This window comes from Sinocyclocheilus rhinocerous, unplaced genomic scaffold (genome assembly GCF_001515625.1).
Source record: "Sinocyclocheilus rhinocerous isolate Xijiao unplaced genomic scaffold, SAMN03320098_v1.1 scaffold11516, whole genome shotgun sequence".
Lineage (NCBI taxonomy): Eukaryota > Metazoa > Chordata > Actinopteri > Cypriniformes > Cyprinidae > Sinocyclocheilus > Sinocyclocheilus rhinocerous.
The window spans coordinates 52,912-65,114 of NW_015630334.1; the positions used below are offsets into that span (position 1 = coordinate 52,912).

General features: G+C 35.4%; 1 protein-coding gene across 1 annotated transcript; it reads right to left on the reverse strand.

Annotated features, from left to right (window-relative positions):
* Window positions 1–9,113: 9,113 nt before the first annotated feature.
* On the reverse strand, window positions 9,114–10,909 carry LOC107740058 (chymotrypsin-like protease CTRL-1). The gene is made up of 6 exons (XM_016552334.1): window positions 10,760–10,909; window positions 10,527–10,627; window positions 10,360–10,439; window positions 10,166–10,247; window positions 9,297–9,477; window positions 9,114–9,238 (listed from the first exon to the last, which is right to left on the reverse strand). The coding sequence occupies exons 1-6, from the start codon at window positions 10,812–10,814 to the stop codon at window positions 9,114–9,116; spliced, it is 624 nt and encodes a 207-aa protein (XP_016407820.1). The 5' UTR covers window positions 10,815–10,909.
* Between the last annotated feature and the right edge of the window lie 1,294 nt (window positions 10,910–12,203).

Sequence of the window (12,203 nt, forward strand, 5' to 3'; positions counted from 1 at the left end):
CCAAATAAAGTGCTTTTGCTTTCGCACTGAAACACACACCGTCTCCCTGACATGGCTTTATCAACACTACTGCTGTTCCTGAAACCACGTCTTCTTTCTTTGCGTGAACATTTGGGCGGTGTTATGCAAATCTTCCCACATTGTGACGTAGGTATGTGGGGGCGTGTTAGAACGAGCAGTTTTAGGTAGGCGTGGCTCACTTAACTTTTATAAAGAATATCTCTTTGGATTTGAGACTTTAGTCTTTGCAACTTTACAGATCTTCTTTATGCACCAAGAGCTTGTAACACTCCAAAGAGAAAGGAAAAATTGAAATCGCATCATATGACCCCTTTAAAAACTATACATTTCATGGGTCTTTAACTTACACCGTCTGTAAAATGGTATATTATAAAGAGAGGATGAATTATCAAGATATATAAAAGAAAAACTTTTTTTTAAGTGAACGTTTTTCAAGAACGAATTACCCAACAAATATATGATTATGCAAGTTATAGAGGTTTATTCATTTCTGTACATACTTAATGACCTAGTGAACTTCAGTGTTAATCAGGGAAAACTGCCTGAGGGTGAGGGTGGTCTGATTAATGCAGTGGAACATTTCATTTCAACCTACTAAATCTATAATGGGCTGGCTGAGTAAATAATTTCCACAGATCCAAAATTTGTCTTTAGTTAAAATGACAAGATATTAAAACTAAATTTGTGCATTTTCTGAAGAAAATATGAGTTTTGCTTATTTGTGCAAAACTCTCTGACATGATGCTAGGGAGTTGCTATTTGTCTATGTGTTTGCTTACTGGCCCAAAAAAAACAAAAAAACAACAACCCTAAAGTCTCTATGATAGTCTTGTTCCTCAGTATGTTTCCTCTTTTAATGTACAGAAAGCCTGAGGGTTTTATCTTCCGATAAGATCTCATCACAACTTTAAGCATGAGAATTTTAAACATGGCGATACACCACCGGGAAGGCTGACTGTTCAGAGACTAGCCTTACCAAAACCACTGCCAGCACATAACTTGATAAGCAAACATTTATGAGTGCATAATGTGTTTAAATGTCACTGTGACTACAATCGGAGAGCAGAGACCACCTGTAAAGTGAGCTTGACATTAATATCAAAAGCCACAGTTTACATATCATACAAGGACATCAACACGTACGTATTGATACCTACACACTTTCGATTTTGACCACGACCCTGCATACAGCTGAGCTGAGTCACTTTGAAATAGCCTGCATCATCTGTGAATGTGCATGTGTGAAAAGTGTGTGTGTGACTGGAGAGAACAAGTATAGGCAAAGTGGCACTGTTTTACTCACCAATGGCAATTTTTACTTGCATTTGGTGCTTGGCTAGTATTCATTTTAGGCCCTGGGTTGTTTAACTTTGTGATTCATAATATTTGTATTTCTTTCTTCCAATTAAACGAGAATGGTCGATTTTAAGAGATCTCCAAACTAATCCATTCATTAGTGATGCTAAAACTTAAAGGGGTCATATGATGCTTTTTTAAAGATCATTATTTTGTGTATTTGGTGTAACAGAATATGTTGACATGCTTTAATGTTCAAATAACACATTATTTTTCAAATGCTGTACATTATTGTAGGTCCTCTATGCCCCGCCTCTCTCAAACGCTTCGTTTTCTGTTCTTTACCTCGTAGACAGCAAAACTGAAATCCTTTAGACTTCATGTTGTATCCTCTAGACTTTGACTTGAAATGAAAACTCCCCCCCATCTATTTTGTACGTGTGTGTTATAGATTTTACTGTGAATGAGTCATCCATATATGTTTTATATTTTATTTCTTTGACCTCTTAATGTTTTATCAAAATGCTTGATCTTCCAGTAAAAAACAGACTTTTCTCTGGTGATGTATGCTGGACCCCAAAACTTAAATTTACTATTGACTGCAAGCTCACATTGATTTTTGATTGCATACATTTTGGATGTATGTCACAATACAGAAGAAAAGATCTGAAACTTCTGTTTCATCATGACTTTAAGGGAATTTCAGTCATATATGGAGAATAATATCAGACTATTTTGGCAACAACTCAGAACACCTTAAACACTGTGTTTAACCCTATTAGCATCTGCATAGAAGCACACTGGCAACAATCCACTACTCTCTAACAGTGAGTTTTTCATGGACAATAACCACTCATTGTTATTATATTGTCCCCCCCCCCCCAGCAGTAACTACAATTTCATTTGGACAGTTGATGTACAAAGTTTAATAGTGCAAGAAATTAACAAACTAGTGCAAACCTAGTACATTTAGCAATTTGGCATTTGCAGTTAGCTGTAAGACCTTAAGGGGAGACCACATTAGCAGGTCATTTCTACCTCAAAAGTTAAACTAAGTGGGGCACTGTTTAAAATGCTCGGAAGCTGCAGGGTGTAAACAGTAAGGGTCCAGTTTGACTCAACAGTATCAAAACTTTAAAACATTGCAGTTTGTAAGAACCATATAAGGGATACCGAAAGAAACCAATCATATTGTCATCTTCTAAGTTTGAGTCATGCCCACCACATACATGTGTTTAAAATGTGAAGACCACCCTTGCAAGGGTCCTATAGTGAAACCTAACTACAGCAAGTCTGCGTTGGGTCATCAGTTCTCAGAAACCTTTACGTACGCCCCCTTTCAGTGTGACAAGATTCCTGCGCAGATATGTAAAGAAACGCAGCTTCCAAATGCAGCAGTGAATAATCTTAAAATTATTATTGGCCTAATTTATTTTTATTTGAATGTCAAGCATGGGCAGAGTATGTGTGATTAGTTTAATGCTCTTTAATTGCATGTTTTATTTGCATAAAATATACAAATCGAGTCCTAATTAAGCAGGTTAGTATCACTGGGGTAAAACTGAATTAAAGTCTATAATGGCTTACTTTGAACAAGAATAACTATCAAAATGACTAGGACTTACACAAAATGCATGAATGACAAGTAGTTCCCAGTTACCACAACCTGACACCAGACTGATCTCCGTAAACACGGGCTAGTCAGAAGAGCAACGAATGTCAAGAGTTGTGGTTGAGAGAAACGTAGAGTGAGAAAGAGAGAGACAGAGAAGGAGAGAACAAGAAACAGATAGTGAGCACTGAATGTGTCATGAATGAATCTTGAACGGGGAACTCTCCAGTCGAGGTTTATCGTGAAATTCGCTGTAACTTGTGGGTTTGCCACAGCGAGATGAAGAAGCCAATGGAGACCAGCTTGGTTGCTTGTCAGTAATACCGGTGTACGGGAACTGTGACGACTAAAATGCGATTTTCCATTTCTCACTGAATTGAACCTTTCTTTTTACACACTGTATTTTGAGGTTGTCTGTGGTGTGGCCTCATCTTCAGGTCAAAGGATGTGATGAGCAGTACATGCAGTTCCTGTCGAGATTAAGTGAAATGCCATATATCTGAAACCTGGACTGTGCTATTAATATAGCATGAATATCTAAGTTCCCTTTCGTGGAACTTCGAACTGCGTCCTCTAGGGGTCGCTATGGGGAACGCCTCGTCGTGACCCACTGTCAGTCCATTTTTTTTCTGTCTTTGAGGCCTGTCAGTTTATCAACAAACATGATCAATTGTTGGAATTTGTTTTGATAGATTTGTGTCAGGTTCATGGTCTTGTTTTCCTTGGTTCTTGTTTTTATTTTTCCTCTCTAGATTGTTTCTAGTTTCTGATTAGCGCGTACCTGTTCCTGTTCTCCATAATAACACTCCCTGTATATTTAAGTCCCGTGTTTCCTTAGTTCTTTGTCTGATCTCCTTTATGCTTGTGCCACATTTACCCCTACAATCTCCTGTGTTTGTTCCCTGTGGATTTTTATATTATTATTAAAGGACTGTTTTGGACTGAGTTGTGCGCTTTATATTCAGCACAAACGCATGACAGTTTGTATCCTGGAAAGTAAAAAAAAAAAAAAAGTCATTATTGAAACAGCCTTTATAAACCCCCCACATCAAAAGCGTATTGCTTAAATGGGATGACTGTAGACTAATATCAACATGAAACAGCCTTCGCAATATATTTTACTTCTAAAATATGACTTATTTTGAGTGAAACAGGATATTCAATGAGACAAATGTAGGGCATAACTTGATTTTATTCATTGGGAATTGACTGGAACATGAAAATTGGATGTTTCATGCTTGTAAAAAGGTTTTTTTGACTAACACATGAAGGCTGAAAGTTGAACATTTTGAAAAATCCAGTGGTAAGTTTGATTTCAATCATTCTTTGCAGTTGTTGCCCTATAGCCTTTATTACATTAACAATAACCAGAATCAAATGACTCCATTAACTATTGACAAGATAAAAAAAGAAAGAAAATGATCTCTTATCCTTGAATATTTAAATATTTTTTTAATAATACATTTATTATACATTAGGGATGCCTATTAAATCTGTACCATAACAGGTAGAGTATAGGGTTGGTTATTTATTTATTTTGTTTGTTTGTTTGTTTGTTTGTGTTGGCTGATATAGAATATTTAATTGTGTATGGTCAATTCCCATATATTTTTTTCCATTTAGATTATTGTAATCAAAGTTCACTTACAGTTAATCTTTAAAAACACTAATAATTTAAGTGTTTAAAAATTCATTCTATTGCCAGATTCACTTGAACCATTAAAACAGTTTATTTAAATTTTTTTGTGTTTTTATTTATTTGTTTATTTCGATGAAATAAATAAATACTGGTCAACCAATATTAAGATATATATATAATATATATTGGTTATCGGACGCAGCATGATAATTATCAGCTTATTAGAATCAAATTATAGGTCATTTACCCCATGACTAAACCTTCCTTATTAGAGTCTTAAACAATAGTATACCATAATCCCATAGTATAGGCTATCAGTGTCAGTATGGTTTTAGGGGGGCTGCCCCGATGTACACAAGTGGGATGAGTAGCCCCTGGGGTGAGTAATGCTGTCCACTGACACATCTTTGTTACTGGCCACACACATCACATCTACGTCTAACCTTTAGTGAGGTGAAAAGCACAATGTCTCAAAACCAGTTCCATTGTGTCATGACATTTACTGCCCATCTTTGAGGTCTGACTCTAAATTGTGTGAAACAATACAGCTGTCTATACAGCTCTGAAGAGCTGAGCTGAAAACCTAACCGGCTTCAAAGAGGCGCTCACTGAAGGTACAACATTGACTCCCAGAGTTGTGGTTTGACTAGTGGTATTTCCTTGCACGTTCACCCAAAATTTACATTATGTAAACACACAATCGCCACATTTACCACAGTTATTTTAGACATGTACATAGATGACTACATTTACATACCTTAGGTCTACTCTCACAAATCTATATGCATATATAGAAAATTATCAACCGTTTTGGACTATTCTGCATATCATTATGTAACAGGGAACTAAGATGTACATAAATGTGATAGACAGTCACATTTTATATTATACATGTTTTATGTATTACTTTAGATATAAAAAGTGATGACACCCTTTGAGTATATTATCTTTTCATCACAGGTACAATGTCAAGGAAAGGTCTGGGAGTATGAAGATCAACTAATTGTAACTGAACCTGTGTGAGGGTGAGGTGTCAGGTGTGAAACCCCCTTTTTAGCCTACATATATCTATCCTAATACAATCCCTTATAATGTGGCATGTCTTTCAGTTTTATTGTGCAGTAGTTGCTCTAATTAGTTATTGTGTCTGAGGTGTGGTTTTGTCTTGGTTATAACTTTAAAAAAACCTTTTATTTGTTTAATTGATGTAAACGTGTATATATTCATTTACCATAAACAAGACAAAGAAACAAACAAAGGGGTTAAAGAGACCTTCATAAAATACTTGTAAGTCAAATTCTTTCTTTTTTTATATAAGGCATATTTGAGAAGCAAGTATGTTTCATTTAAAAAAGGGGACGAATAGGCAGGGCGTTTCAGAATTTCATGTAAAAAATAATAGCAAATTGATGACGTAATCCAATGATGTATTGCTGTAGTACATTGTAGTTGTGTATTGGTTTGTCTGAAGAAACTATTGTTTTAAAAGAGCATTATTTTGCTTTTCACTATTTTAGGATCTATAAACACACACACACACACACACACACAGGTTTGTTTTTGTGAAAAGTGGGGACATCCCATAGGCGTAATGGTTTTTATACTGTACAGACCGTATATTCTATTGCCCTACACCAACCCTACCCCTAAACCTACCCCTCACAGGAAACTTTGTGCTATTTCATATTTTCACTCCATTCTGTGTGATTTATAAGCATTTTGAAAAGTGGGGACATGGGGTAATGTCCTGAAAAGTCACCTTCTCCTTGTAATACCTATGTCAGACCCTTGTCATTATACAAATTTATGTCCTCATTTGTCACAAAAACGTGCACACACACACACACACACACACACACACAGAGTGGGCATAGAAAATAATCCCCCCCACCCCCTTTAAAATTATCTAATTTTGTTGCTTTGCAGCCTAGAATGAAGACGGACACCGTTTTTTTTCCAGCTGTATTTACTCAGTGCAACTTATAACATCCAAATGAAAGATATAACACCAACATGTCAGAAAAAGAAAATACAAAAACAGAATCACCCCCCCTCCTAAAAATGACTTGTAAACTCAGTCAGGTGTAGCTAATCACCTTCTCAATGGTACACAAAGCCATTTGACTTTCAACTGTGATCATCTGTGGTCATTTTGATTAGCTCAGCATAGGGGTGTGCGATATAACCATTTTTGATTGTGGGCGATTAAAATGTCTCCACGATCTGCTTTTGTGCTACAGCGCACAAAATACTAGCACAAGGGAGTGATCGTTTTTCCAAGTCAGTGATTCTATTTTTTTATTTTTTTATTTTTATTTATATATATATTCAATTAAAGAGAACATATTAGATTTAATATGGGCTGCTTTTGGTGCTTGACACTTTTTTTTTATTTGTCATTTTGTGTTTCAAGAATAAGGTCCAAGGTTAAAGGTGGGGTAAGCGATTTCTGGCCCCACCTTTAAGAATATGCTCAATTATAATCCCGGGTTGCTATGGTCACGCAGGTTTGTTTACGCATTAAACTCATGGCCACAAGAAAAATATGTCATTCCCTCAACATAAGAAATGTTGACATAATAACAAAACGACATAATATCACGTTCCCATGAGTTAATATCACGTTCCCTCAAATTAATACCTCGTGGCCACGACATATTATCACGTTCCCACGAGTTATTATGTCGTGTCTGCGACAAAACTAAGTGAACCGAACATGTCAGCTCCCGGGCACCGTAATGAACACAGATTAGTTTGAAGAAAATTCTGGACTCACACCTGCCAGATTCAAGGTTTAGTTTCTAAATAGATTATTACCGACCTCTAGTGGTTGATCAGGAGCAGAGTGTGAATAAGATTTATTTCAGTTCAATTCAGTGTACACCTTTATACAGACTTATGGTACACTCATGACATTATTCTTGTAGACTTTTATATTTTAGTAATGGAATTTATTATTTTTTTTTCAGATCTCACAGCCAGGTCATGAATCACCAAAACATGGATCACCAAAAATGGACAAAGGTTTACACAACTGGCCTAGAACTGGATCTGCCAGACTGCTGCAATGTATGCAAATCATAATCCTGAATTCCAAGAACAGGCAACAGGTCATTGTTCTCAGGCTGATTGCGTTTTATGGTTGACATTTCCTTCTTGTTAACGCTATTGTTTTGGGGCAGAAGGAATTTTTCCATTATCAGTATCAGTGTGTATTACAGACAATGGCACATTTTATTAGTTTGTTGCCTCTTTCTTGATATTACAAAATATATATTTCTGCTGGAAAATACAACAAAGTTTTTTGTTCATTTGTTTGTTTAAAAAAATGTGTCTTATTTTTAGTGCACGTTTAGTTGCAACAGTGTTCATTTTGTGTTATTTGTATACTAATATAGTTCTTTTCAATATTTTGAATTAGCCTTTGTTTTTAAATTTACGTTTATCAAGTTTGTTTTAGTAATTGCATGTTTTTTTCATTTTATATATTTTTTTACATTTCTGTTTAGCTTTAGTTCATTTTTTTGTTTTAATTTTATTACTTCAACTTAAAGTTATTTTAGTTAGTTGCAAGGCAACATTTCTTTTAAAAGTTTTTCATCTAATATTTATATTTAATTTATTTCAGTTAACAAATTTGAAAGAATTTTAATGTTTTTGGTTAACAATCACAGCATTATATTATTTATTATATTATTTTTTTGCTTTCATAATAAATAGCTTACTTGTTTCATTTCATTTAATTTTATATTATTTTATGTTTCTGTTTAATAATTTCATAGGTTTACTTGTAGGGTTACTTTTCATTAAAATTCCAATTCCAAAAATACTGTTCCTAAAATCTCTTACAAGCTTGTACATGTGAAAAATGTCAGTTTTACCTAGTTACCAAGTCACTCAGTAAGTAGGCTAATAGACAGTAATCAGAAAGAGGCTTTATAACTCATTCAGTCAAATTAAACATAATAGTATAGCTCATAAAAGTGTGAATCTGAAGCAATCAGATTTATTGAGCACTGTATGAGAAAACATTTTGTACCGTGGGTTTAGCAAAAATGTACTGACTAGGTAGATTGAGCAACCATCTTTACTAGATTCTAAGGGAATGTTTTCAACATGATGTGACTTTCATGTGTCATGAAATTGCTTTATAAGCAGTATCAGTTTGTAAAGGTTATGTACAAGTAAGTACAAAACTGCACGTACATGTCACAGGTTTCAGCACCATGGATAGAGGATTGATTTAAATCTTCATCCTTATCTTGGATCTTTCTGATACATTATTTTGTAATTTTTCTGCATTATTTTATGTGGATTATGGCAACATATCCCTGTACATTTCAAATTATTGTCATTAATTACACTCATATTTGACTCATCTCATTTATTGAAACATTTTCATTATCTGTACAGCTGAAACAGGAAAACAGTGTGAAGTCACAGACTTCAGCATGAAGTCATCGATTGACCCAAACTCCAAACCCATAAACAAAAAGACCACCAACAGGGAATCAAAGAAAGACAATACATTTTCAGAATGGTGCTCTAGTTGGAAGCGATAGTCCTGTCGATCCAGGAGCGCAGTTGGGAGATGCTGGCGTAGACTGCAGGGAAACGGGTGTCACAAGTGTTTCTTCCCCAGGACACAGAGCCCACCAGAGACCAGACCCCTGAGTTAAACAGATGTGTTGTAATTCTCAGTTTATTTTTGTTTTACAGATGACTTACTTGTGGTGGCAGTTCTACCCCAGCCAGTGGTGAAGCAGCGGGTTCCAGGCAGGATGTTGATGGTTGATGGAGCCAGACATACAGGAGAGATACGGGGAGTCAGTGTGACTGGAGACGACAGTTTCAGCAGAGCAATGTCATTGTTGAAGGTCGCCCTGCTGTAGAGCGGATGGGGGATGACCTGCACATATACAGAAAAGAGGGATGAACAGTTAGTAGTGAAAGCTGACTAAATAGAAGGTAAACAAAGATTAAACAAAACAAAGCATTTTCTTATACCCTGTGTTTTTAGAATGTGGTTTGGATGTTTTCTTTCCTGTACTGAATTTTATATTTGTAAAAAATGTGTACGTTTATTTTGGTGGGTTTTAGGAATAGCCTACATTATATACCTCAAAACTTTGATTAGAAAGAGATACGTTGACTGATTTTGTTTGACCAAATTGCACACTTTTCAACTTCATTGAACTTTTTCAATTCTGCAATATTGTGTTCACCGATCAAAAAAAAACACACCAGTTTAACCTTTTAAATGATGGCCATTCAATCACAATTAGAAATATGTGAGTTCAATTAAACAAAGTCCAAAACAGAGATTAAAATAAATTTGCAAACTTTTAGATCACACCCTTGCATAAATTACAGATATTACTACTACAAAAATATTTATACTGAATATGTTTTTTGTAGTTGTAATGATGACTTGGTTATTAATGTGTTTAAAAAACAGAGTAATAATACATCAATTAAAAATTTCTATCTGTATTCTGTATGTAATTGCCATTGGCTAAAAGCAATGTCGATTGGTCTCTTTTTTCAATTTTCAATTTCAATGTCTCTGATCCACTGAGATCATAAAACATTGTTACCTTGGAAACTAATTTGACCTGGATGGGTTCAACACTGGAGCCATGATTATGCTCTCCAAAAATGACACGGTGATAGCCGACCCTAAAAAGAAAAAGATAAAGACAAAACTAACTGTAAAAAGACAGACAGAAAGCTGAAAGAGCATCTATTAACCACTACTGAATGTGATGTTTGTCAGATTGAAGACTCTTACACGACAGCGCAGTGGGCAGCAGTGAGAACCCAGTTCTGGTTGATCAGGGATCCTCCACAGAAGTGGAAACCACTGGGCAGCTGTTTCAAAGGTAAAAGCATTGAAAACATGAAATGTACTCTTTAAGCAAAGTAGACAAATGTGTGTTTGAAAAACAGATGAGTTACCTGAAGAGAGACCTGCCAGGGCCAAGAACCAGAGATGGCATTCTGTCCGTTCACAATCTTGCTGCCGATCGTCTGTGGCTTAATCGCAGGCACTCCACAACCTGTTATTACAGAACGTAACACATTGTTCATGAGACAAGCATATGAGACAGGAAGCTCTTAAGGCAGGTTTTGCATTTTCTAAATATATTTGCCCATCATTATTCTTGCAAACTTCTAAAGAAGACACTTACCCAGAGCAGAGGCCACCAGAGCAAAGCAGGTGATGGAGAAGATGGTGAAGGTCATGATGTGTGATGGACTGTATCTCACTGATGTATCTGTAGGTCATCTCTCTTGCTTTTATATCATTTACAGCAGCTGATAAATCTGAGACTTGATGGAGGTCCATCCCATCAGCTCCAATGATCTCATAGCTGAGGAATGTTTAGATCTGTTATCGCTGGACACAATCTGCATCTTCATTGTCCAGAGCTGGTCTCTTACGTGCAAAGAGAATGAATTCTCCATTGTTTGACCTCATGAAGGAGTTTAAGACTTCTGTCTACTTCCTTGAGAAGCATCATAATTCACTTCTCTCAATGAATGTTATGAAGTGTTTTGGATTAGAAGTTGTTTTTGTTGTTACTGTGTTGAAATTTAATTCAATATATCAAGCAAAATGCTTCCTTAAGTGTTTCCGCTATACTTGCAGTAAAAGAGCTGCTTTACCAATAAGTCTGTGACGTTAACTAATCCTGTATTCAACCTTGGCAAGCCGTTCAAGACAGTGATACTGAAGAGGAAAAGACTAAAGTTGTGGGATTATGTCACACTATGATTATATCAGTTGAGATCTGGGCTAATGTAAAACTTAGTACTATCAGTTTTTTTAACACGACTTTAGTTAACAAAATGAATGACAATAAACTGGTCAAACAAGTTCTTTAAAGACATCACAGCTATGAGAGAGAGAGAGAGAGAGAGAGAGAGAGAGTCATACAATGGTGTGCTTTTCTGTGACATCACTTTTTTTTTACATTATTTTCTAGAAAGCATTATAAAGTAAACTGATTTTCTTTAATGATACAAATAAAAGTAATGCTTGTTACATACTACTGACCCAGTACTGACACATTTTATTTATTAGGTGGTTGGTTTTGTTTATTAATTTTTGTTTCTTTGTTTGTTTGTAATCAAAGATAAAGTACACATGTTATATTTGTGTGTCGAAGATAAGGCTTTATTTTTGACAAAAGCTTGGTGTTCAGTTTAATAAGATTTAATTTTTTTTTAGCTAGCTTTATTTTATTTGAATCATGTTTACATGGTATGTCTACAATTTAAAGTAATGGGTTGCGTTTTTCACAATTCAGAAAGGGCTTTTTTCCTTAGATAACTTCCTCAGACATCAAGACAATACAATATTATATAGCCTACGTCACATTACCACTAAAGAAACCTGTGAAAAACCCCACTTCCATTGTTTCATTCAGGCACATTTCCGAGCAAATTAGAGGGAAACGAATATTCTCGAAGCTCTTAAAGGGGTCATATGATGTTGCTAAAAAGAACATTATTTTGTGTATTTGGTGTAATGCAATGTGTTTATGCGGTTTAAGGTTCAAAAAACACATTATTTTCCATATAATGTACATTATTGTTTCTCCTCTATGCCCCGCCTTTCTGAAACGCGTC